Raw genomic sequence first — 25,967 nt, forward strand, 5'->3', positions numbered from 1 at the left:
TTAGTGTAATGAGACTCGTTGTAGTCTCACTCAGTCAAGGGTTAGCGTAACGAGACCCGTTGTAGTCTCACTCAGTCAAGGGTTTGTGTAACGAGACTCGTTGTAGTCTCACTCAGTATATGGTTAGTGTAACGAGACTCGTTGTAGTCTCACTCAGTCAAAGGTTAGTGTTACGAAACTCGTTGTAGTCCCACTCAGTCAAGTGTTAGTGTAATGAGACTCGTTGTAGTCTCACTCAGTCAAGTGTTAGTGTAATGAGACTCGTTGTAGTTTCACTCAGTCAATGTTTAGTGTTACGAGACTCGTTGTAGTCTCACTCAGTCAAGTGTTAGTGTACCGAAACTCGTTGTAGTCTCACTCAGTCAAGGGTTAGTGTAATGAGACTACCCTATTTTTGTAGTTTAAATCGTCAACCTCTATCACAGAATTCATGATATTCGGCACCAGCTCTTACATACCAAATTAACTACGACATGCTTACATCATATGTAGAGGATACTGAGATGTTACTATCAATAAAGTGAGAGTTCACGATATGATTAAACGAAATAGTGCTGCTTGTTGTACAACTTAGTTGCAAGCTGTTCCTGTTGGTTATGTTGTAAGTAAATCGAGTCAAGCGACTGAAGTGGTGAGTCTGTCGTGTCCTTGATTTCAATCTCCAGAAGGTATATAGGATCGATTTGGTACATGTACATAATTGTTATTTAAAGGAGGCATATCGTCAATATATCTGAATGTAAAAATGAAGCACTTAGCTAGGTATTTGATACTAGTCATGATAGGCTCATCAATAAATTCAGCTCCCTATGAAAACAAACAATAATCCGCCAGAAGGGGGCACAGTTAGTCCCATATTAGTGTTCATAGTTTGCAGACTCAAATATTATTAAACGACACGAAAAATACAGAAAATTATGATTGGCGAACAGAATTCGAGATGTATATTTAAAGACATGCTGTTGACAAAGTTTTCATAAATTAATGTGTTAAATATTTGAATTCGCTCTTTGACTGACACGTTAGGTGAAAGAGCTGACTTGACTTCCAATAAACCGCGACGGTTAAAGTGTGGTAGGTGTCATTCTGCCACGATGCTGAGTTACCGAACTTTATGAATAAAGAAGTTAACGCAGCATGCCATACTTAAATCGCTAAAACTACTGTTTTATCCATGTAAATACCTGTGGCCATTGGTCAGTGGCTGGATTGGTGCCCTACCCAAACGTGACATTTCGATGCCGCGTTATTCATATGAACTTCATCACAGATACAAACCTTATCTACTTGAATTATCCATATTGTGTCGCGTTAAACTTCCGATTTTGTCATGACTTATTTCAGGAGTGTTAAGAAGATATATGAATCAAATGTTGATTTCGGTGTGTCCTTACTCAGAACACTGCAGTCATTTTTAAAGATAACTAAATGTATCACATAATGCACTGTGTTATCTAGTGAATATACTCATGTCATATTTTTTTGCGTATTAACCCATGTAATATGACCTATCAGCCCTATAAGTTTCAATTGTTTCAATTGTGACGTCACGCCCAGGACAAGTACATGACGTCACAGACTTACGCACTGTAGTCAAAATGGCGGCTTTTTACATTTCAAGGTTGCATGAAAATTGAGGTTTTACACGAATACATGCCCTTCATCTTGATTATGTGATAAAAAGGATCTACCACTCGTTTTCATTTCGTATGAAATTTATGAAACTCGTCACGAATTTTTCAGTTTATGTCGCCAGAGGCTCGCTAAATGGAAACATTCTTAGACTCGTTTCATCAATCTCATATGAAATGGAAACTCGTGTAAGATCCTATATGTAATAAAGTAATTGATACTATTAAACCACAGTGACCAAATGCAATGTTATACTCACTGATTTTCAAATATATCCAGATACTTCAGACGGTCTAATTTTTCTTGACTGTCCACAACCAACAGTTTTTGTCCTAATTTCGAACATGTCTTTACTGCTTCAGCGTGTTTTACTCCCTCATATAATGTAAAACTGGTGTAGGAGGTGAGACCAACAGCTATACCTGCAAACAAAACTTCTATGCATCAATATGAGCACATTTAGGGAAGTTCCTATTGCATACTATCAATTACAAGTATCATATACAATAGTCAGAACGCTAACAATAGTTTACAATTATCCTATACAATAGTCAGAACGCTAACAATAGTCTACAAGTATCCTATACAATAGTCAGAACGCTACCAATAGATTACAAGTATCCTATACAATAGTCAGAACACAAACAATAGTTTACAAGTATCCTATACAATATTCAGAACGCTACCAATAGTCTACAAGTATCATATACAATAGTCGGTACGCTACCAATAGTCTACAAGTATTCTATACAATAGTCAGAACGCTGCCAATAGTCTACAAGTATCCTATACAATAGTGAGAACACTACCAATAGTCTGCAAGTATCCTATACAATAGTCAGAACGCTACCATTAGTCTACAAGTATCCTATACAATAGTCAGAACGCTGCCAATAGTCTACAAGTATCCTATACAATAGTTTACAAGTATCCTATACAATAGTCAGAACACTACCAATAGTTTACAAGTATCATATACAATAGTCAGACCGCTAACAATAGTTTACAATTATCCTATACAATAGTCAGAACACTACCAATAGTTTACAACATCATATACAATAGTCAGAACGCTACCAATAGTTTACAAGTATGTATCATATACAATAGACAGAACGCCACCAATAGTTTACAAGTATCCTATACAATAGTCAGAACGCCACCAATAGTTTACACGTAACCTATACACTAGTCAGAACGCCACCAATAGTTTACAAGTATCCTATACAATAGTCAGAACACTACCAATAGTTTACAAGTATCCTATACAATAGTCAGAACACAAACAATAGTTTACAAGTATCCTATACAATATTCAGAACGCTACCAATAGTCTACAAGTATCATATACAATAGTCGGTACGCTACCAATAGTCTACAAGTATTCTATACAATAGTCAGAACGCTCCCAATAGTCTACAAGTATCCTATACAATAGTCAGAACGCCACCAATAGTTTACACGTAACCTATACACTAGTCAGAACGCCACCAATAGTTTACAAGTATCCTATACAATTGTCAGAACACTACCAATAGTTTACAAGTATCCTATACAATAGTCAGAACACAACCAATAGTTTACAAGTATCCTATACAATATTCAGAACGCTACCAATAGTCTACAAGTATCATATACAATAGTCAGAACGCTACCAATAGTTTACAAGTATCCTATACAATAGTCAGAACACAACCAATAGTTTACAAGTATCCTATACAATATTCAGAACGCTACCAATAGTCTACAAGTATCATATACAATAGTCAGTACGCTACCAATAGTCTACAAGTATTCTATACAATAGTCAGAACGCTACCAATAGTCTACAAGTATCCTATACAATAGTCAGAACGCCACCAATAGTTTACAATTATGTATCATGTACAATAGTCAGAACGCCACCAATAGTTTACAAGTATCCTATACAATATTCAGATTGCTACCAATAGTCTACAAGTATCATATACAATAGTCAGAACACTACAAATAGTCTACAAGTATCCTATACAATAGTCAGTACTCTACAAATAGCCTATAAGTATGTATCATATACAATAGTCAGAACGCTAACAATAGTTTACAAGTATCCTATACAATAGCCAGAACGCTACCAATAGTCTACAAGTATCCTATACAATAGTGGGAACACTACCAATAGTCTACAAGTATCCTATACAATAGTGAGAACACTACCAATAGTCTACAAGGATCCTATAAAATAGTCAGAACGCTACCAATAGTTTACAAGTATGTATCATATACAATAGTCAGAACGCTAACAATAGTTTATAAGTATGTATTATATACAATAGTCAGAACGCCACCAATAGTTTGCAATTATGTATCATGTACAATAGTCAGAACGCCACCAATAGTTTGCAATTATGTATCATGTACAATAGTCAGAACGCCACCAATAGTTTACACGTAACCTATACAATAGTCAGAACGCCACCAATAGTTTCCAAGTATCCTATACAATATTCAGATTGCTACCAATAGTCTACAAGTATCATATACAATAGTGAGAACACTACCAATAGTGTACAAGTATCCTATACAATAGTCAGAACGATACCAATAGTTTACAAGTATGTATCATATACAATAGTCAGAACACTACCAATAGTCTACAAGTATCCAATACAATAGTCAGAACACTACAAATATCCTATAAGTATGTATCATATACAATAGTCAGAACACTACCAATAGTCTACAAGTATCCAATACAATAGTCAGAACACTACAAATATCCTATAAGTATGTATCATATACAATAGTCAGAACGCTAACAATAGTTTATAAGTATGTATTATATACAATAGTCAGAACGCCACCAATAGTTTCCAAGTATCCTATACAATATTCAGATTGCTACCAATAGACTACAAGTATCATATACAATAGTCAGAACGCTACCAATAGTCTACAAGTATCATATACAATAGTGAGAACACTACCAATAGTGTACAAGTATCCTATACAATAGTCAGAACGATACCAATAGTTTACAAGTATGTATCATATACAATAGTCAGAACACTACCAATGGTTTACAAGTATCCTATACAATATTCAGATTGCTACCAATAGTCTACAAGTATCATATACAATAGTCAGAATACTACCAATAGTCTACAAGTATCCAATACAATAGTCAGAACACTACAAATAGCCCATAAGTATGTATCATATACAATAGTCAGAACGCTACCAATAGTTTACAAGTATGTATCATATACAATAGTCAGAACACTACCAATAGTTTACAAGTATCCTATACAATATTCAGATTTCTACCAATAGGCTACAAGTACCATATACAATAGTCAGAACACTACCAATAGTCTACAAGTATCCAATACAATAGTCAGAACACTACAAATAGCCCATAAGTATGTATCATATACAATAGTCAGAACGCTAACAATAGTTTACAAGTATCATATACAATAGTCAGAACACTACCAATAGTCCTATACAATAGTCAGAACGCTACCAATAGTTTACAAGTATCATATACAATAGGCAGAACGCCACCAATAGTTTACAAGCATCCTATACAATAGTCAGAACGCAAACAATAGTTTACAAGTATCCTATACAATAGTCAGAACACTACCAATAGTTTACAAGTATCCTATACAATAGTCAGAACGCTAACAATAGTTTACAAGTATCATATACAATAGTCAGAACGCTAACAATAGTTTACAAGTATCATATACAATAGTCAGAACGCTAAAAATAGTTTACAAGTATGTATCCTATACAATAGTCAGAACACTACCAATAGTTTACAAGTATCCTATGCAATAGTCAGAACACTAACAATAGCCTACAAGTATCATATACAATAGTCAGAACGCTAACAATAGTTTACAAGTATGTATCATATACAATAGTCAGAACGCCACAGTTAGTTTACAAGTATGTATCCTATACAATAGTCAGAACTCTACCAATAGTTTACAAGTATCCTATACAATAGTCAGAACACTAACAATAGCCTACAAGTATCATATACAATAGTCAGAACGCTAACAATAGTTTACAAGTATGTATCATATACAATAGTCAGAACGCCACCAATAGTTTACAAGTATCCTATACAATAGTCAGAACACTACCAATAGTTTACAAGTATTCTATACAATAGTCAGAACGCTACCAATAATTTACAAGTATCCTATACAATAGTCAGAACGCTACCAATAGCCTACAAGTATCATATACAATAGTCAGAACGCTAACAATAGTTTACAAGTATGTATCATATACAATAGTCAGAACACTACCAATAGTCTACAAGTATCCTATACAATAGTCAGAACGCTAACAATAGTTTATAAGTATCCTATGCAATAGTCAGAACACTACCAATAGTTTACAAGTATCCTATACAATATTCAGAACGCTACCAATAGTTTACAAGAATCCTATACAATAGTCAGAACGCTACCAATAGTTTACAAGTATCCTATACCATAGTCAGAACGCTACCAATAGTCTACAAGTATCCTATACAATAATCAGAACGCTACCAATATTCTACAAGTATCCTATACAATAGTCAGAACGCTAACAATAGTTTACAAGAATCATATACAATAGTTAGAACGCTAACAATATTCTACAAGTATCCTATACAACTATACAATAGTCAGAACGCTAACAATAGTTTACAAGTATGTACCATATACAATAGTCAGAACGATACCAATAGTTTACAAGTATCATATACAATAGTCAGAACGCCACCAATAGTTTACAAGTATCCTATACAATAGTCAGAACGCTACCAATAGTTTATAAGTATCATATACAATAGTCAGAACGCCACCAATAGCCTATAAGTATGTATCATATACAATAGTCAGAACGCTACCAATAGTTTACAAGTATCATATACAATAGTCAGAACGCCACCAATAGCCTACAAGTATGTATCATATAAAATAGTCAGAACGCCACCAATAGCCTATAAGTATGTATCATATACAATAGTCAGAACGCCACCAATAGTTTAAACCAGAAATATCAAGAAAAGAAGCACTTGTTTCAGCTTGAATTTATTTACCATTTTCTATTACTGTATATACATCATATTGGTCAATTGGGGCTATCTTTCTTGGTGCAGATCTTTTCCAACGCGCATGCGTAGAGCCCTACCATAGCAATACAATTGCGTTGCTATGCAGAAATAGTCACAATTTAGTGTTTTGGACAGTTAGCATGCAGAAATGAAAACCTCCGCATATGACAAACAAAAATTATTTTCTTCAAATGAACACTGGTATGACATTTTCATATTTGCGTTCTTAATATACTCTCGATAACGAATATAACAATAAACTATAAATCCCCGATGAGGCCGGAAATACTCCTTAATGGCCCCAGTCCTTTATGTATAGAAGCAACAAGCCAAATAAAGTAAGAAGACACTAATTTTATAAACCTCCCAGTCACTAGATCAGTGTTTAACCAGTATCCATTTAAAGGAAGCTCAGCGTCCCATTATCAAGAGTTTTAGAAAAACTTCCTGTCCCATGATCGGTCAAGTTATATACCACCAATAGATTTCCTAATGAACTGAAGCCAAAATCCGTGAATATAGATGTCACGTAGGATACCATGTCTCTGAAATCACACATCCTTGTAACTAGAAAACGAATTACCTTGTTCTCAAATAATCATTGCAAATAATACCAGCATTATTTGTAAGAAGGGTTTTTCCATGCTAATAAGAGACGTACGCAAGATAATGGTATTATCTTTTTTTCTTTCCAAGTAAAATAATCATTATATAATTTTCGTTTATGAAACAAATTTTGAAATAACCAATAACAAATATTAGTAAAACACATGAATCTGACAAATAGTTTTGGTACATTTAAAGAAAACAATTAAGATGAGAAGGAGACATCTACATCTTCAATAAGATTCATTAGTTTGGAAATACAATGTATGTTATATCAAGGTTTACTTAATACACAAAAAATGTACTTATTAAACGTGTCGAAACGTTGCAAAACCGACTGGTCGCTTGGCTCTATAGCACTCATTGCCCATACACAGGAATTGAGAGGCTACAATTGCAAAGTTTTCCGTCACGGAAATCTAGATTTTTTGTCAATGACTTTGTTAATAAAAACTACACACTTAGACATTGCTTAATCTGTTTTATTTATAGAGATGATAATGATTATAGGAAACGAAAATATTTAATGACACAGGAAATGAAATAGATGGAAAAGGTTAAGAAATCATTAAGTATAAACAAAGCGTGAAACCACAAACGTGGGACACCAGCGGAATAAATAGAGGTCATGGTTAATACTGAACAACATTTACTACTTAATACTACATTAAATGTCTAAGCTGTTTTTTAGTGTAAATTAAACCACTTGCCTGCCGTAAGGGCTATCAGATCGATTGTGAGGCACACACGGGTGACATATTGCTGCTGTATCATGGTCGTCAGTGATGCCTGTGCTCCAAGCCACAAATGCCGTCTGATCAGCTTTGTCTATCTGTAGGTATACTGGGTTTCAACCTATCGTTGACGTTAACGACGGGCATCAAATACTTATAACATACTGTAACGGAAGCGTACCTACAGTTCGTTACCAAGTTCTATCTTGGAACCAGTAATTGTTGTAACAAATAAGTGCCGACAATATATACAAAATAATGGCCGTCTATCTGACTCAAATAACTATTACCTAATGATTCAACAAAATACTGCCTCAATTCACTACTGCCTAATCTACACCCGGTAGATATTTTACATTAATATACCTCTAACACTAATATAGTCAAAAGCCAACTAAAACAACTGTATCACAATATATCCGTCACCCTGTATCAACAGTAAATAGCCCCCTTACTGTGACACCCGTGACTGTGTACACCCTTTACCACGACACACCTTGACCACGTCACCCTTTACCGCGACTGCCTTTTGACCAAGTCACCCTAGCCTCTACGAAACCTATGCCTTGGTAAACCCTGTGTCTTGGTACCTGTCACTCTGTATCAACAGTACGTCGCCCTGTACTGTGATACCCTGTGACTATGCACACTATCCAGTAACACAATTTATTTTGACCATGTACTACAAAGGAAATTAGTGGAACCCTAGCTTATGCAGCTAGGCCTAAACGTATACAGCTCAGTCACTGATTACCTTTTTAGAGATGTTCCTTCTTTTTCGACCGCCAGAGCAAGAGAGAGCTTTTCATCGGATAGATGGATGGATGACGGGTTTCGCGCCTACATGAATCCGCCCTTACGGGTTTCATCTCACTGACGGAAGTCAGTGTTCTGTCGGCGTGAGGGAAGTTGCCTTCCCTCGGGGGGTGGTTTGGAGTCGTCTATTCTATCCTATCCTTATCTTGTGGTGTAATTTGGAGACGACTCCTTGGTCCGAAATGGTGTGTCTTGCTGGATGTTGTATCTGTGATTGTTGCTCCTTACTAATGTTTTTGTGTCGTTGAGGGGACTCGAAATTGGCCAATGTGGCTTATATTAGTGTATATATGTACTTAAAAAANACTGCCGGTTGAGCCCGACAGTAGGGAAACGTCTCTGCTTCCGTTAGGTACAGTACTTTGTTTCCTTGTCAGATTTGGCCGGAGTTTGAGATTATCCGAGGGGTCCCTATGGTGTATGCAGATATTTACCCTTTATTCTCTGGTGTATGTCTTATTTAAAAAATAAATAAAAAAATAAAATAAAAAAAGGTTATTAGTATTTGGTCTTATGGGGGGTCTTTAAGTTGTTGGGCTTATACTATATTTTTTTTATTGGAATTTTTCTTATATTAAAAAAAAAGGGATGGGGAGATCACCGGTCGTATCATATCATGGCATTGGTCTAGGAGGAGGGCGTATCGTATCCAGGCTGTCCGTTTTTTATATCCTACTCTATTATTTGTTTTTTTTTATTTTGTTCCTATATTTTGGAAGTCCGTCGAATCATCGATAATAAGTGTAATCTAATCTATCCCTATCCTCTGTGTCGGCGTTAACGCGCCTACTCTTTCGACAATACACAGAGGGATTTTTTACGTGCAGGTTGGACCCTCCTACACGGGAGCTTTTCATCTGATGGAACCTCTATTTATATACCTAGCCATCCAATGAACTGCCTTCTTTCATTAGCCAATCAAAACTACTCTTACTTCCTAATTACAAAGAAATAACTAAAGGGAGTCTATACTAACGATCATTTATTGAACAATGTAATTAACAAAGAATCAACCGCTTCATTACCCACGCCTCTGCAATTCACATTTAGTAAAAGAGCAAATGTTTATTTTTATTTTGTTTTGTTCTTTGAATCACTCAGTCGAACCAGTCTTCTTCCTCAACCTTGACAACAGACTTCCCATTCTCCGTGTACGATGTCGTTGTCTTCATGGTTCTCCTGTGGTTTGAAAGGTTCACCTGGACAGCTGCATCCACAAATGTCTTTACATTGCCTAACTGTGTCCCTGTATCTCTGGTCTGTAGTCTTGGTTCACGTACACTACCTGTGACGGATTGCCCAGCAACACTCGAAACACGTGCAGAATCTTGTGGAATGTTAGGTCTCTTTGGTGTATATACAGGGTTCGGACGACATTGCTTTCTGACAGTAACCATTTCTTCCTTCTTAGATGTCTTTGATGCAGGTTCTGAATCGTCCTCTGATATTTCCCCTATGATATCTAACACTTTCCCTAGATCGTGACAATCCAACGAGTATTCTCGTACTGGATGCTTCCTCTCCTTGCGTCTCTTCAGACAAACATTCTTCTCCGTGACAGAGTTACACTCATTACACTCAAACTTCTTCTTTACTCTTGCATTGGTTCCGCAGATCACCAAGTGCGCTTACCACTCTTTATCTGATGGTAGTCTCTCGCAACACAGTGGACTCATCTTCCTATAACACACAAAGATACACATCTAACATTTTCTGTATTTTACAGTACATATTCAGTCATCCAGACTGGTCTTCTTCTGACACGGCCTTTTGTGCTATCTGGAAGGTCTACAATCTCGTTCACCTCGAACCATGTTGACCCATTTTGTATTTGGTCAACCTCGACATCTGTACGAGTCTCACTTTCACCTTTGAGAACCTGAGATTGGCATCTGCACATCCTGTCAACATCAATGACATGCTCTTTTTTTTCATCACTAACAACCTTGTAAATGACATTTGATACTTTTTCAACTATCTTAAAAGGACCTTGCCAAAAACTCATCAGCTTTGATGACCTGCCAATCTTCTGTTGAGGGAAAAACACATAGATCAACTCCCCCGTCTCGTAACTATCCCATTTTAGTTTTAGGTCATTGTAATGTTTTTGTCTCAACATCGCCCCCTTCAAGTTTTCTCTGGCTAACCTATGAGCTGAAATCAACCTCTCTCTAAGTTCCCAAGCCCACTGACTTTGCAAAACTGGTTTAGACTCGTTAGGGAGATCATAGAACAGATCAAATGGGGTAGAAACCTCTCTCACTAACACAAGCATGTTTGGAGTAAACCCTGTACTTTCCTGTTCTGTGGAACGGTACGACATCATAACGTAAGGTATGTGAACATCCCAGTCATCCTGACACTCATCAACGTAGGCACAAAGCATGCTTGCAAGAGTCCGATTGAATCTTTCTACCATACCATCCGATTTCGGTTGATATAGTGTAGTTCTCGTTTTCTTGGTGCCAAGCAAAAGACACATTTCTTGAAACAGTTTGCTTTCATACTGTCGCCCCTGATTGGTACACCAAAACGAACAACAACCTCCTCAACGATGAATGCAGCAACTGTACTGGCCTCCATATTTCGCATGGCAATTGCGTCTGTCCACTTGGAAAAGTAATCACTTACTACCAAAATATATCTGTTTCCGTCCTTTGTTTCCGTTAATGGTCCGAGTATGTCAAACGCCATTCTTTCCATGGGGTATCCTGTAGGTTCTATTTGCATGGGTGCTCGTCGTTTTACACATTCTTTCCTACATACACAATACTTGCACCCAGTAATGTACTGTCGCACATCTCTTTGCAAGCCAGGCCAGTAGAACTTCTGTCTCACACGACTCAGAGTTTTGTGCACTCCTAGATGCCCACTAGTTCTTGTGTCATGACACATGTTCAGCAGGGTTCGTCTTTCCTCATATGGTACAACTATTTGACACTTTTTGTGTTTTGAAGGGTTTACCCAACGTCTTCACAGTAAACCGTTGTCAATAGTCAATTGATCCCAATGTTCAACAAGGGATTTTACCACATTGCTCAGAGGATTTAACGAACCTGGATTTATTTGGCTTTTTCCCGCTCTTTACCCATTCAGTTACTTATTTCAGATCACTATCAGCCTCCTGATTTTCTTTCAATGTACTTGTTTCTTCATCTTGTTTGTCAATATCAACTTTTGGGTTACCATCCTTCTTAATCGTTCATACAGGAAGTGGTCCCTCCTCTTGGTCACGTTCCTAATCTTCATAGAATCCACACGGCTGATAGGGAATCCTACTCATTGCGTCTGCGTTTCGGTGCAACTTCCTTGCTCTGTGCTGGATTTCTATATCATATGTTGAAATAATCTCGAGCCAACGAGCTAGCTGTCCTTCTGGTTCTTTGAATCTCATCAGCCACTTGAGTGCACTATGGTCAGTTCTCACTATACACCTATGTTTGTATAGATATGGTCGATACTGCTTGATACAATATACCATTGCTAGTAACTCCTTCCGGGTTACGCAGTAATTTCTCTCTGACTTGGTAAGTGCTCTACTACTGTAAGATATTTCGTTGCCCTTGCCGTCAATACACTAGGACAAGACTCCACCAATAGCAAATTGACTCGCATCTGTGTCCAAGATGAATGGTTTTGTAAAATCAGGGTATGCCAAGATTGGTGCTGTGGTCAAACATTTCTTAAGCGCATCGAATGCAATTTGGCACCTGTCTGTTCAAGTGAAAGATGTTCCCTTCTCTGTCAGCTGATGAAGTGGTTTTGCGATCTCAGCAAACCTGTGAATGAAACGTCTATAGTAGCTACAAAGTTCAAGAAATTACCTCATATCTGTCTGCGTCACAGGCAGGGGCCATTCATTCACTGCTTTTACCTTTTCTGTGTCTGTTGATATGCCACCTCCTGAAACAATATAACCCAGGAATAACACTTGTTTTCTAAATAGATGACATTTCTTGGCCTTGAGTTTTAGTCCTGCCAAACGTAGTCTGTCGAATACTTTTTCCAACTTGTCTATTGCTTCATGAAACGTTTTCCCTAAAACAATGACGTCATCAATGTACACCAGGCATATTTCCCAAGGAAGCTTAGCCAGCTGCACTGTCTCCATCAGGCGTTCAAATGTCGCTGGACTGTTGCAAAGTCCAAACGGCATCACTTCTGGTTACAAATGCAGTTTTTTGCTTATCTGCCTCGTCCATTTCAACCTGCCAGTATCCCGAAAACAAGTCCAGTGTTGAGAACCACTTTGCTCCCGACAGTCTGTCCAGTGGTTCATCACCTTGTAATAAAAGATTCCAGTCAATGGACTTAAGATACTCATTTGCCCCGTCAAAGTCAGTGTTATTGAAGTATTCCTTAAAGTTTTAAATTTCAGATCAGCGCTACTTTGACAGTGATCACTGCAAGAGGGAGGATGTACTATTGTATTTTTAATAAAGTTAACATTGTTTGTTAGTATAGTGTCAAGTGATGTTGAGATCTGGGAAGTAATCCTGGTAGGTTCAGTAACAGTGTTTTCTAACCCATATTTCAACAAAATTCTATGTAGATGTGAGTTTGGATTTAGATGTAACATGTCTTGATTTAAATCACCTACCAGGACTACTTCCCTTTGCAGATCAATAATATTATTTAGGTTAATATCTAGCCTGTCCCAGTAGCCAACGAGAGAGTTAGGGGGTCTATATATACAGCCAAGAAAAATAGGTTTATTATGGGTAGTTTCTTCAGTCCATATTAATTCAAGATCATCTGTCTCAAGGTCAGGTCTACGTTTAATATTAATATTATGTTTAGTATAAATCAGAACTCCGCCACCATAATTATCTCTATACAGATACAGCACTATCAGGAATTGAATTATCAAGATGAGTTTCAGAGACGCACAGTATATCGTATTCGGAAAATTCAGCATCAAGAATATGATTTTGTTCCTTAACGAACAAATATTGATATGACAAATAGAAATAAAATCTATCTAGGTGGATGTGGGAGTTGGGGACCATTCGCCCAAAAGACTACGTTGGGATGGGTGATCGTAGGAGAAGTGTGCCTAGGTAAAGTACATTCACCTCCGGAAGTCCATGTAATAAAGTCCAATGTCGTGAGCGGTCGTGGATCGATATTCTCACCGTGTGAACAGAACCTGTGTGTCAAGTACAATGACTTGTTCATTAAGACTAGTGACGATGAGAAGGTCGGTTGGTCTGTCGAAGATAGAACGTTTTGCGAGATGATGGAGAAGGAGTGCACCCGTGATGAAAATGGATTCTGGATGGCACCACTCCACTTTCGAACGCCTAGGAAGGAGATGCCTAACAACAGAAAGATGGCATGGAAGAGGGCTGCTTTTCTAGACACTAGCCTTAAGAGGAACCCCACAAAGCGTGATCACTTTGTTACATTTATGGAGAAGGTCTTGACTTCTGGAGCTGCTGAAGTGGCACCACCCCCATTCGGAGAGGTCTGGTACTTACCTAATTTTGGCGTTTACAATACAAAAAAGCCAGGAAAGGTAAGGGGCGTGTTTGATTCGTCAGCCGAGTTTGAGGGAGCATCTCTAAATGGAAATATGATGTCCGGTCCTAATCTGACCAACAGTCTCCTGGGAATACTACTGCGCTTCAGAAAGGATATCTACGCGGTCTCTGGAGACATAGAACAGATGTTCTACAGGTTCCTAGTCGCAGGGAAAGATCGTAATTTCCTCAGGTTCCTATGGTATCGTGACAATGACCCAGATAAGGACCTCATAGATTACAGAATAAGAGCTCATGTGTTTGGTAATAGCCCCTCACCAGCAGTTGCAACATTCGCTCTTCGTAAAGCTGTAGAACATGCTGACCATGACGTAAAGGACTTTGTAACCAATGACTTCTATGTCGACGATGCCCTTACTTCACGGCCCTCTGCAGAAGAAGTCATCAGTGTTGTTAGTAGAACTCAGAAAGTCTTACAGGACAATGGCAACATTCGATTACACAAAATCCTTTCCAACAGTAAAGAGGTCATGAACGGATTTTCCCCAGAGGACAGAGGAGAGGGATTGAAGCAACTTGACCTTGAGGAGGATTCGCTCCCTGTTCAAAGGAGCCTTGGCATGTCCTGGGATCTTGACAAGGACCAGTTTCAGTTTGATGTGCGGCTAGGGGATACACCAGGTACACGAAGAGGAATGTTTTCGGCGCTTAACAGCGTATTTGACCTTATGGGTTTTCTCTCTCCGTTCACCATACAAGGATGTATTCTTTTGAGGGAACTCACAGCAGGAACTGGCTGGGATGACCCAGTTCCAGAGGACCACCTCCGGAGGTGGGATGAGTGGAAGGCTTCCATAGGTAAACTTGACACGTTTGGTATTCCACGCGTGTTTGTGCCTACGTCTGTCAGTACCGCGGAGAATGTTGAGCTACACGTTTTCGCAGACGCCAGCGAAAAAGCGGTCGCAGCAGTCGGATACGTCAGAGTCGTCACAGGTGACAGTGCACGTGTAGGTTTCGCTATGGGAAAAGCCAGGCTAGCTCCCACTCAAGGACATACTATACCTAGACTTGAGCTCTGTGCCGCTGTGTTGGCAGTAGAGGTTGGCGCGACCTTGAGTGAGACATTGAACATTACCCTTGATAAAATACGCTACTACAGTGACTCAAAAGTTGTCCTAGGTTATGTGAGCAACAGAACGCGCAGATTCTACACATATGTGTCAAACCGAGTTCAGAAGGTCCTCCAGACGTCCAAACCGGAACAGTGGTCATACATCCAACGCATGAAAACCCAGCAGACCAAGCCACCAGAGCGTCGATGACTGCGGACAAGTTTGGCGCAAGCTTGTGGCTAATGGGCCCACAACGACTACGGAGGCCTCTAGGTGAAACTCCATCAGAGGATTATCCATTGATTGCTCCGGATGGCGATTCTGAAGTTCGACAGTGTGATGAAGTCTAAGATTGACCAAACTGGACAGCATCGTACCTTTGTCAGTCGATTTGAGGGATTTTCCCAATGGAAAAAGTTAGTGTCAGTCATAGCACTCCTCAAACGTGTAGCCAAGGGACGCAAACCCAAGAACATTGACCAGGACGAGCTTTACAAGTATGGGAAAAGTTCCACCGAGGCTGAAACCTTTGTAATTAAAGCGGTACAACAGGAGTTTTATGGTGATGAGATCAAAAGTTTGAGCGATGGGAAACCTATTCCACGCAACAGCAGCGTACTCGCCCTTTCGCCTTTCCTTGACGAAAAAGGACTCCTCCGAGTTGGTGGGAGACTACAAAAATCTGAACTGTCTACAAAGGAAAAGAACCCGATCTTAATTCCAAGCGGTCATCACATCGCTGTTCTACTTACGCGCCACTTTCATGCATTGGTTCAACATCAAGGACGACATTTCACAGAGGGCGCAATTAGAGCCGCTGGGTTTTGGATAACTGGAGGAAAACGACTGGTTTCTGATGTGATCCATCTGTGCGTAAAGTGTCGTAAACTCCGCGGAGGTCTGTGTCATCAGAAGATGGCAGACTTGCCTTCCGATCGATTGACTCCGAGCCCACCATTTTCTTATGTCGGTGTGGATGTGTTCGGCCCATGGAACATTACGACTCGCCGGACACGAGGGGGCTCCGCTGCCAGCAAGCGTTGGGCAGTGATGTTCACCTGCCTTACTACTAGGGCAATTCACATCGAGGTTATAGAGGAGATGAGTTCGTCCTCCTTTGTTAACGCAGTGAGGAGATTCTACTCGGTCAGGGGAAAAGTTACTGAATTCCGTTCCGACAGGGAACCAATTTTGTTGGCGCGACCAAGGATCTGGGAATTACAGCCATAAACGTGGAGGAGGATTCAGTCAAGGAATTTCTCCGTGATTCGGGCGCGATCTGGAGATTTAATCCTCCCCACGCTTCCCACTTTGGAGGCGTTTGGGAACGCATGATCGGCGTAGCACGACGCATATTAGACTCCATGCTATTAGAAACTCGCAAAGGCCTCACACACGAAGTTCTTTCTACCCTCATGGCGGAGGTTTGTGCTATAGTGAATGCGCGTCCGTTAGTTCCGGTGTCTTCAGATGCGGAAGCTCCATTCATCCTCTCCCCATCAATACTTCTAACACAGAAGACAGGTAGTCCAGTTGAGTCGTTCATTCAGCTGAATGTCAAGGAAATGTACCATGCTCAGTGGAAACATGTTCAGGTGCTGGCCAACCAGTTCTGGAATCGGTGGAAACGAGAGTATCTCGCGACAATACAATCTAGGAGAAAGTGGCCGTGTGCGACCCCTAACGTCAAGGAAGGAGACGTTGTTCTTATGAGGGACAATCAGGTTGCTCGCAATGACTGGCCCATGGGCATTATAACACGCACGTTCCCAAGTGACGATGGACTCATGATCATCCGTAAAGTGCAAGTGCTTATCTGTCGCGACGGAACCTCATCCAAGTTTGTTCGTCCGGTTTCCGAAATAACCGTACTAGTTCCAAAAGACTAAATGTGTACCTTTGCTATTTCTCTAGTCATTATAAGTTAGTGAACATTGTTATTGGACTCTGAGAGTTATGAACTGATCTTGATGTGATTATGTTAATACCATTTTAATAGCTGATAAAGCATATCAGGACGGGGAGTGTGTTGGACCATTGGTTCGTGTCTCCTTAATTACAATGTGTAAACTAGAGTTATCGCCCTTGGTATGTCTTTCCGCCCAGCGCGTAAACATATGATTCGTTCCTTTGCAACACACCGTAAATGCACACGAATGCAGCTGTTTCTACGTCAATCTTCGAGTAAGTAAGATGATATTGGTTGTTAACTTTGTATTATGAGTCTAAGTATATGATGATTGCAATCCATAAATCAACCCAAAGTGGTTTAAACAGTTTCTGTGCAAGAAGAAACTGCTAGTCATTTCGACCATATATTGTTTAGCTGTACCGAGTTGACTTAGGTATGTCGAATCATTTTATTGCGATAATTGATCAATCTAATGTAACTAGATAGTCCATCACTGTTTTTATTTAGTGTCCAAGACAAGTTGTCTAGTTTCAGTCTATCTAGTCAGTCAAAATTATCAGGTGTTTTTTATGTCGCATACTGATAATTACGTTGTATTGTTTACAGTCATCAAATGACATGTCACGAGTATATGCAAACTACGGAAGATGTCACGTCCATTGTCCGTCAAATCTAGAGGTCACCACGATGTAAGTGTCCATGCCAATTTACTGACAGCCATATAATTTGTATGTTGTGTACTTTTCATGATTAATTGTAATATATTGATCTGTTCGCATTTGATATAGATTTACAATTTAACTGTCATATGATTAAGTGTAGGGTAATATTACGTCACCTCATATTTCATAGAAATTGCAGTTCACACTGCCAAAGTGGAATTTTGTGTTGTGTCATATTCATTACCGTAGTTTTCCGGCAATAAGCCTACCTTGAATTGCAGTTTTCACATTACCGTATTTTACCGGCTATAAGCCCAGCTATATGCTAACTATTATGTTGGGAGTAATTTGTGGTTTGAACGAAGTTAGGATAAATGTTTTTGACCATTTTGTAAATGGTTTCTATCATTTTCATATGTTGTAGTTTTTACGGGATCAATAAAGGCAACGCAACGTCTTGAGATTTTTGTTATCTGTCTGTCAGTCCCGTGGCAGAACACACATTACTAAATAAAGTTCAGGAGGCCGTCATTGCTTTACAAGAGGTTTGTTAACATGATGTGAACGACCTGTCTTTGTTATCTTTTATTTTGTTTTTAATGATGTCCAGTCTGATGATAACTGTTTTAAATGATTGCATATCTTAGTGCGGGAAGTAATACGAGGAAGTGCATTTTAATAGTGTTATGGTTTTGTTAGTTTCGTCAGCTACTTACCCGGGGTTTTGTATCTGACAAGCTATAAACGTAAGATGCACCCTTGTGATACACCTTCACAATTTGTTTACACCAGGTTCATCTTTCCAGGACTCATCAATGATGCTAGGAGCCAAAAAGGATGAAACCGAACTGGTCTAAACTACTGCTGAAAATAGAACGGGGGGAAAACTGGTCAAATTCAAATTAATAATGAGTTGTGCATATTGTAAATCCTGCCTCTACTCAAAGAAAAATAACAGTGGCCACCATGGTGACCAAAAACCCGGGGACTAAAACCTCAAGCATCGGAGTATTTCACTTTAAATATTGAAAGATGGACGTAATGCACGCACATTTGATTACAGTTTTTGTTGTTGTAATTAACACAATATCCCTAAAATGAATTACACGGTGTCGTACAGCTGTTTCGTCCCGTGTCGTACAGCTGTTTCGTGCCGTGTCGTACAGCTGTTTCGTCCGGTGTCGTACAGCTGTTTCGTCCCGTGTCGTACAGCTGTTTCGTCCGGTGTCGTACATTTGTTTCGTCCGGTGTCGTACAACTGTTTCGTCCGGTGTCGTACAGCTGTTTCGTCCGGTGTCGTACAGCTGTTTCGTCCGGTGTCGTACATTTGTTTCGTCCTGTGTCGTACAGCTGTTTCGTCCGGTGTCGTACAGCTGTTTTGTCCGGTGTCGTACAGCTGTTTCGTCCCGTGTCGTACAACTGTTTCGTCCCGTGTCGTACAGCTGTTTCGTCCGGTGTCTTACATCTGTTTCGTCCGGTGTCGTACAGCTGTTTCGTCCCGTGTCGTACAGCTGTTTTTTCGTCCGGTGTCGTACAGCTGTTTTTTCGTGCCTTGTCGTACAGCTGTTTCGTCCCCTGTCGTACAGCTGTTTCGTCCCGTGTCGTACAGCTGTTTCGTACGGTGTCATACAGCTGTTTCGTCCCTCTAGGACTCATCAATGATATTAGGGGCCAAAACTGTGGAACTTCAAATTGGTCCGAGTACTGTAAAAAGGGTTATGTGCAACAACCAGTTAGTTATATGAATGTATTCACTTTGAGGAGTAATGGTCAATTTCAAATTTATAATGAGTGGGGTGTGTATATTATGAACCCTGCCACTAATCAAACCAGATAACAATGACCATCAAGTTTACGGTAAACTGCAGGGACTGGTAAATCTATTCTGTAGTTTCTCTATGTCAACAGAAGTTGTGAACCAGCTAGACGAGGTTTTAACAGATTTGAACTCAATGACTATGAAAGATTGGAAGAAAGCTCAGCACAGAGATGTGAACCTATCAAGCATCATGAACCATATCTTAGCAGGAACAACACCTGTGCGCAGTCGACTTCCTGTATCCAGTGAGATGTCTACTATCTACAAGAATTTTGAGAAGTTTACTATGAAGAATGGAGTATTATTCCGTAGAGTCAACATGGAAGGGGAAGAAAAGATACAACTGGTACTACCGATAACTTATCTTAAAGTAGCATTGAGTGGTTTACATGATAATATTGGGCAACCAGGACGTGACAGGACTATGTCTTCAGTGAGAGAACGGTTTTATTGGTCAGGAATGACAACAGATGTTGAACATTATGTACGCAGATCTGATAGATGTCTTCGGAGATCTCCAGCAAATCCTAGGTCACCCATGGTACGTATCGAGACTACACAGCCCCTAGAGTTGGTCCATCAAAGGGAGGACATAAGTATATACTTGTCATCACAGACCATTTCACCCGTTTTGCTTTCCCATACCACAGCGTATTCACTCGGACCAAGGAGCCAATTTTGAGGGCCATGTGTAATATCACTGGCATGAATAAGTCCAGAACATCACCCTATCACCCCATGGGGAATGGACTGACAGAACGCTTTAATCGTACTCTCTTGGGAATGCTAGGAATACTCAAGCCGAATGAGAAACATGACTGGAAAAGAAATTTTGGACCACTTGTTTATGCATATAACTGCATTCGACAAGAAACAACTGGACAGTCCCCATTTGTCCTAATGTTTGGACGAGAACCTAGATTACCTATCGATCTAGCATTCGGCTTATAGAGAGGTAGCAGTCGTGACTCCCTCCCAGTGTATGTAAAAGGATTGAGAGAGAAGATGAAGGAATCCTTCAGGTTATCGTCGGAGGCAGCCAAAAATACACAAGGTCGTCAGAAGGCCAACTATGATAAGAAGATACGTTGAGCAACAGTACTGCCGGGAGATCGTTTACTAGTGAAGACACTGGCTTTAGAAGGAAAGCCTAAGTTATCAGACCGCTGGGAGGAGGATGTTTTTGTGGTGACTAATCAGCCTAACGATGGAATTCCCGTATATGAGGTACAAAAGGAGAACAAGTCTGGTCGGAAACGGATCGTTCACAGGAACCTGTTGATGCCAATAGGAGCAGTTATTGGAGAAAGACTGGATGTGGTAGATGGGACACCCGCTAAGAAAATACCTATTCCAAGACCTAGAAGATTCACCAAAACAATTTCAGAAAAAAACCAGCCAATTAGACCAGTCTGTAGAGGAATCTGAATATGAGGTGTTAAATGTAATTCATCAGGAGGAGGTAGGAGATGATGCATCATCTGCATCATGCAGGGACCTGGCTTCGGTAGAGGATTCGAGCGAGTCCAAGACGCTAACAAACTATATCATTGCGGAAGATGGCTGGGGGTGAAGGTCACAGCTAGACATATAGTCAGGGTATTTGCCGCCAAAAGTCAGAAAGATTTTGAGGAGAGTTGATATATATATACTATAGAAGTCACAATACAGGACAAAGGTATGTGCAGGTTTTAAGATATTTGATAGAGAGTGCTATGTTGTATTTTTAAATGTGTATAACTAATCAAATGAATGCTATTTGATAAAAATAATGTACATTGTATAATTGTGTATTTTATCAAATTGAAAGCATTTGATTGTAATTAGTTTGTATTTTGTCTTTAGAATACTGGTCAACAGTAGTCTGTGTAAAGTGCTGGAGGGAAACCTTTCAAATTATAAGTACCAAGTTCCAGTTGTTAATGCCTCCATTCCATAAATGGGGTATGTGAATTTGTAAAATATGTATTTTCTAATAATGTATCTTTTATTTGTGTGTCAAGAGTATGTCTACTGTTTGTAAAAGTAACTGTGAATGTATTTAATTATGATGAATTATGATACATGTAGAGTTATGCTATTTGATAAATTATGTAAAGATAAGATTTATTTTAAAAATAATTCTTTCAAATAAAAGTAAAGATGAGTCTTTGTAGATTTGACAATGATAATGAAATGTATATCTCTGTATATGTATATCTAATATTTTTATGTATTATGTTTGTAAGTGTTATCTGTGTTATTTGTAGGGTGTCAATGTCAACCTGACTATTCATGTTTGGTCAGTCTTTGTCATGATGGATCGGAATAAAAGGAAAGAACCCTAACACACGTTTTTTTATACATGGAAATTAGTCTGCTACAATTGTATGGTCGTTTTCATGGACTTAAGATCACTCTTTCTCAAATTGTTAATAACCTACATAATGTTCTGTAGGAATTTGAGGGATTCCATCAGGTTATTACACAAATATGGTGACGGGATACACCATTGGAAAAGACAAGCGTGATGACAGCAGCGTCTGTTCCGTCAGGACACCTGGCTGTGCCTTGAATGTTTTTACAACAAGCTGTCTTCCAGTCATTGAGAGGTGTTACAGCCATTGTTCATATTTCGGCCTGAGAGGTATTACAGCCATTGTTCATATCTCGTCCTGAGAGGTATTACGGTCATTGTTCATATCTCGTCTTGAGAGGTATTACAGACATTGTTCATATCTCGGCCTGAGAGGTATTACTAATACATGCTATGCAATATTCACATCCAGTGACCTTGTAAGGTACACCTGTACATAGAAAGGCCTGTTTTAATGTACTTGTACTGGGAGGTTGGGGTCTTACTGATGTTATCCACAATACACTAGAGTGCTTCTGTTAGGTGATACATATATGATAAGCATATCATCGCTCGTTGCTTTATCATTACTGTAAAAGTTAACGATAGTTACGACAAAATATCCGGCTATCTTGTTGATATTTCAATGTTAACTCTATTTTGTTTAAGTCAATATACAAAATGTATGTCACCGCTAGAAGGATAACTGTTATTTTTACTTTAATTGATATTGAGCATATTACATGTAGCACCCTGGCGTGGTTAACTATTTAATTCGGGTGATATACTGGTGTATAGGATTATAAATATCACAGGATAAACATTTCTAATGTTGACGTCCTTCACGCAACCCGATGACAGAACAGTCATATTGTTAAGAATCAATAATGTTTAGAATCAATAACACGTGTTTCTAAAGGATATAAATAATTAAGAGAATGTGGATCATATAAATTGCAGGATAATTTGTACAAGAGAGCGTTTTTAGGAAAGTGAAGGCCACCGAAAACATTTCGTCATCAGACTCATATTAAGTGGTTTTGCTATAAACTATTCACAATAATGCTACGTACGCTTATTTATAATGATAAAGAAAAACGGTTCCTTCTTTAGATAATCTGTGTTTCTGTAATGGTCGAGAGATGCCATGACAAAACCTCCTTTCTTCGTCGTCCGTTGATTTGTGGAACAAGCTTCCAAACGAAGTAAAGCAAGGCCCCTCCCTTTCTCTGTTGAAGTGTCATCTGAACAGAAATGAAACTGAAGTTCCACTTTATCGTAACGACGGAAATATCACCCTTGTAGGTTACGGTCACAATGTAGTATTAAAGCGCACCTTTTCGATTAGAATATTATCAATGACCCCTTCTGTAGCTGTGTCTATATTGAAGACAATTTTCGTTTTCAAATATTCTGGAGTAAGTATTCAGAAATAAGGGCGCAATATGCATATTTATTAGCTTTTATATTGATTTATGTTGAACAAGTTTGTTAAACTTATGACGTCACAGCTTTGGGCTACTATTATCGAGGCGATCGCCACTGATGTAAAGGTGGGTTTTTGCAGAAAAATATCACAGTATCTCGGAAATGGAGGCCATCACGACAGTCGCAACCTTTTAGCCTTTTGTATAGAATGAATTATTTTAAAAGCGTAATATATAAAACTACATTTGCCAAGGTCTGTACGGTGTTTGTTTAATGAATGCAAGTATCAATGTGTTAAATGTGTTTCCTTTATGCTACAACATTGCGATTGGATTTTAACAAAATAATGAATAGTCGACGATAAACCACAGATGACTACGGATTAGAAGAAATCATGTTTAATATAGCGTCCGCATCAAATCATCACTAGATATATCAAACAAGGACGCAGCTAGCATGATCTAGCCTGCCGTGTACTGAATGTGACTATATTAAAAGTAATAAAATGTAATGTCACGTACGCAGGATCGCTTGAATACGAAATAAGTATATATTTGACAACTTAGTGAGTCGATACTAAAAGCCGAACGAAGTAGACATTTACTGTACCATCAAACATCGGTACTCCAGGGGTTATATTTATGCTCACTTTAGTTTTGTGAGCGAAAGTGAGCGCAATCACGACATATAGCTGTACATGTACAAATATTAGCTTCAATGGAGTATTCACTTTCAATTAATTATTTCATGTGAACTTTATCTGAATACATTCAAACCCCGGGACATGATTTCCGTCCGGAGTCTCAAACACATTGTGACGTGTATAACCACTCAGAATATTGTCTTAAAACACATACTTAGGAAAAGCGTTTTATATAAGTTGTTCACCTTGTGCCCAATCCCATTGCTACTAAAAATAGGCAATACAATATGTTCAAATCACTATACGGACGTGTATTTTTAGGCCAGAATAGATTTCAGGTACAAGGTTTCGCAGTACATTGTCAGGCTTAAGGTATCAGAGTGTCGCCATACCACTTACACTGTGTCATTACACACAGAGAAACATAACACTGGCTAACGAGATCTAATCAAAACCTGTGTCCTAAAATGAATACTTAACCAGACCAATCTAATCAAAACCATATGTTTGTTATATGTAAAAAGGCAGTTGTTTCCACATCGGTTTATGTCGCTTTGGAGACCTGAGTTGATGTACCTTATATGGAAATATTCTATATTAAAGTATTTATCTCTAGGTGCCAATAAAACTAATCCTATTTCGAAATCTCATATGAAATATTCCGAAACAGAACGCCGTATCAATTGTGTATCTGCTGATGTGCTCATAAGTATTGTATGATGTTTTAGATGTCATTTTGATTGATCCGGTGTATTGAACGGGAATAGCGTGTTTTTTATTCCTGTTTTCCTTGCACAAATGCCCACTCGTGCAACACAACCAATTACTGGCAGGTATAAATGGAGTCAAGGTAACCATAACACAGATTGGTTCCCACCAGCGCTTGTTATCAGTCATGTTTAGTGACTCAATATACAGAAACCGTAACAAAACCACTGTTCTGATAAAAGTTCAATTGTACTAGAAGAGTTTCATTAAACTAGTGTATTTCATTTGTTGCGTTGTAAACAACCGTTTTTTCAAAGATCTTATAATTAAGGGTTTTATACCCCCCCCCCCCCCCTCCCCCTTCAACTTTCCATTACGTTAGGACGAGACAGATGGATGGTGCGATGTAATCCGTTATTGGCATGCTGTATCGATTACTTAATGTTATAGATACGAGATACGAAAAACAAGAATATTTTATTTACAATGTAACGTCGCATATTTAAAACAATAAACATTAACACGGTGGTGCTATTCGTGCAGACGACTTGCGTGACCTACGTTTGTCATTCATTAATACTACTGGGAAAATAGTATTATCGTATTCAATCATAGAAGAAATTAAAATCATGTACATTTTTTGGTTTGTGAAAGGTTTGAAACATTACCCTTAGTTTGATTACGATTGGAGGGTTGGGTGGGAGTCGGTTTAGATGAAGAGTTGGGTATTGGTAGTGGTAGGTTGTTATAGTCAGCTATTGTGTGTGGAATTAATCAACCTCATTTTTCCGCGGTGGCCAAGTGGTTAAGCCGTCTGACATTCTGCTACCACTAGTCCTCCACCACTGGGTCGCGGGTTCGAGACCTACATGTACGTGGGGCAGTCGCCAGGTACTGGCAGTGGGTCGGTGGTTTTTCTCCGGGAACTGCGGCTTTTCTCCACCACCAAAACCGTGCACGTCCTAAATGATCA

The 25,967-nt window shown here is 39.0% G+C and overlaps 1 protein-coding gene across 1 annotated transcript; it reads left to right on the forward strand.

Annotated features, from left to right (window-relative positions):
- Positions 1-13,846: 13,846 nt before the first annotated feature.
- LOC110441351 lies at positions 13,847-15,697 on the forward strand. Its single transcript, XM_021484467.1, has one exon. It carries the CDS (start codon positions 13,847-13,849, stop codon positions 15,695-15,697), a length of 1,851 nt encoding a protein of 616 aa, XP_021340142.1.
- The last annotated feature ends 10,270 nt before the right edge of the window (positions 15,698-25,967 follow it).

The sequence above is a fragment of the Mizuhopecten yessoensis genome, unplaced genomic scaffold (assembly GCF_002113885.1).
Source record: "Mizuhopecten yessoensis strain PY_sf001 unplaced genomic scaffold, ASM211388v2 scaffold715893, whole genome shotgun sequence".
In the NCBI taxonomy this organism is placed as follows: domain Eukaryota; kingdom Metazoa; phylum Mollusca; class Bivalvia; order Pectinida; family Pectinidae; genus Mizuhopecten; species Mizuhopecten yessoensis.

Bases quoted from the DNA above. Each gene is read 5' to 3' on its own strand.
- LOC110441351 (XM_021484467.1), top strand. From the start codon at position 13,847: ATGACAAATAGAAATAAAATCTATCTAGGTGGATGTGGGAGTTGGGGA.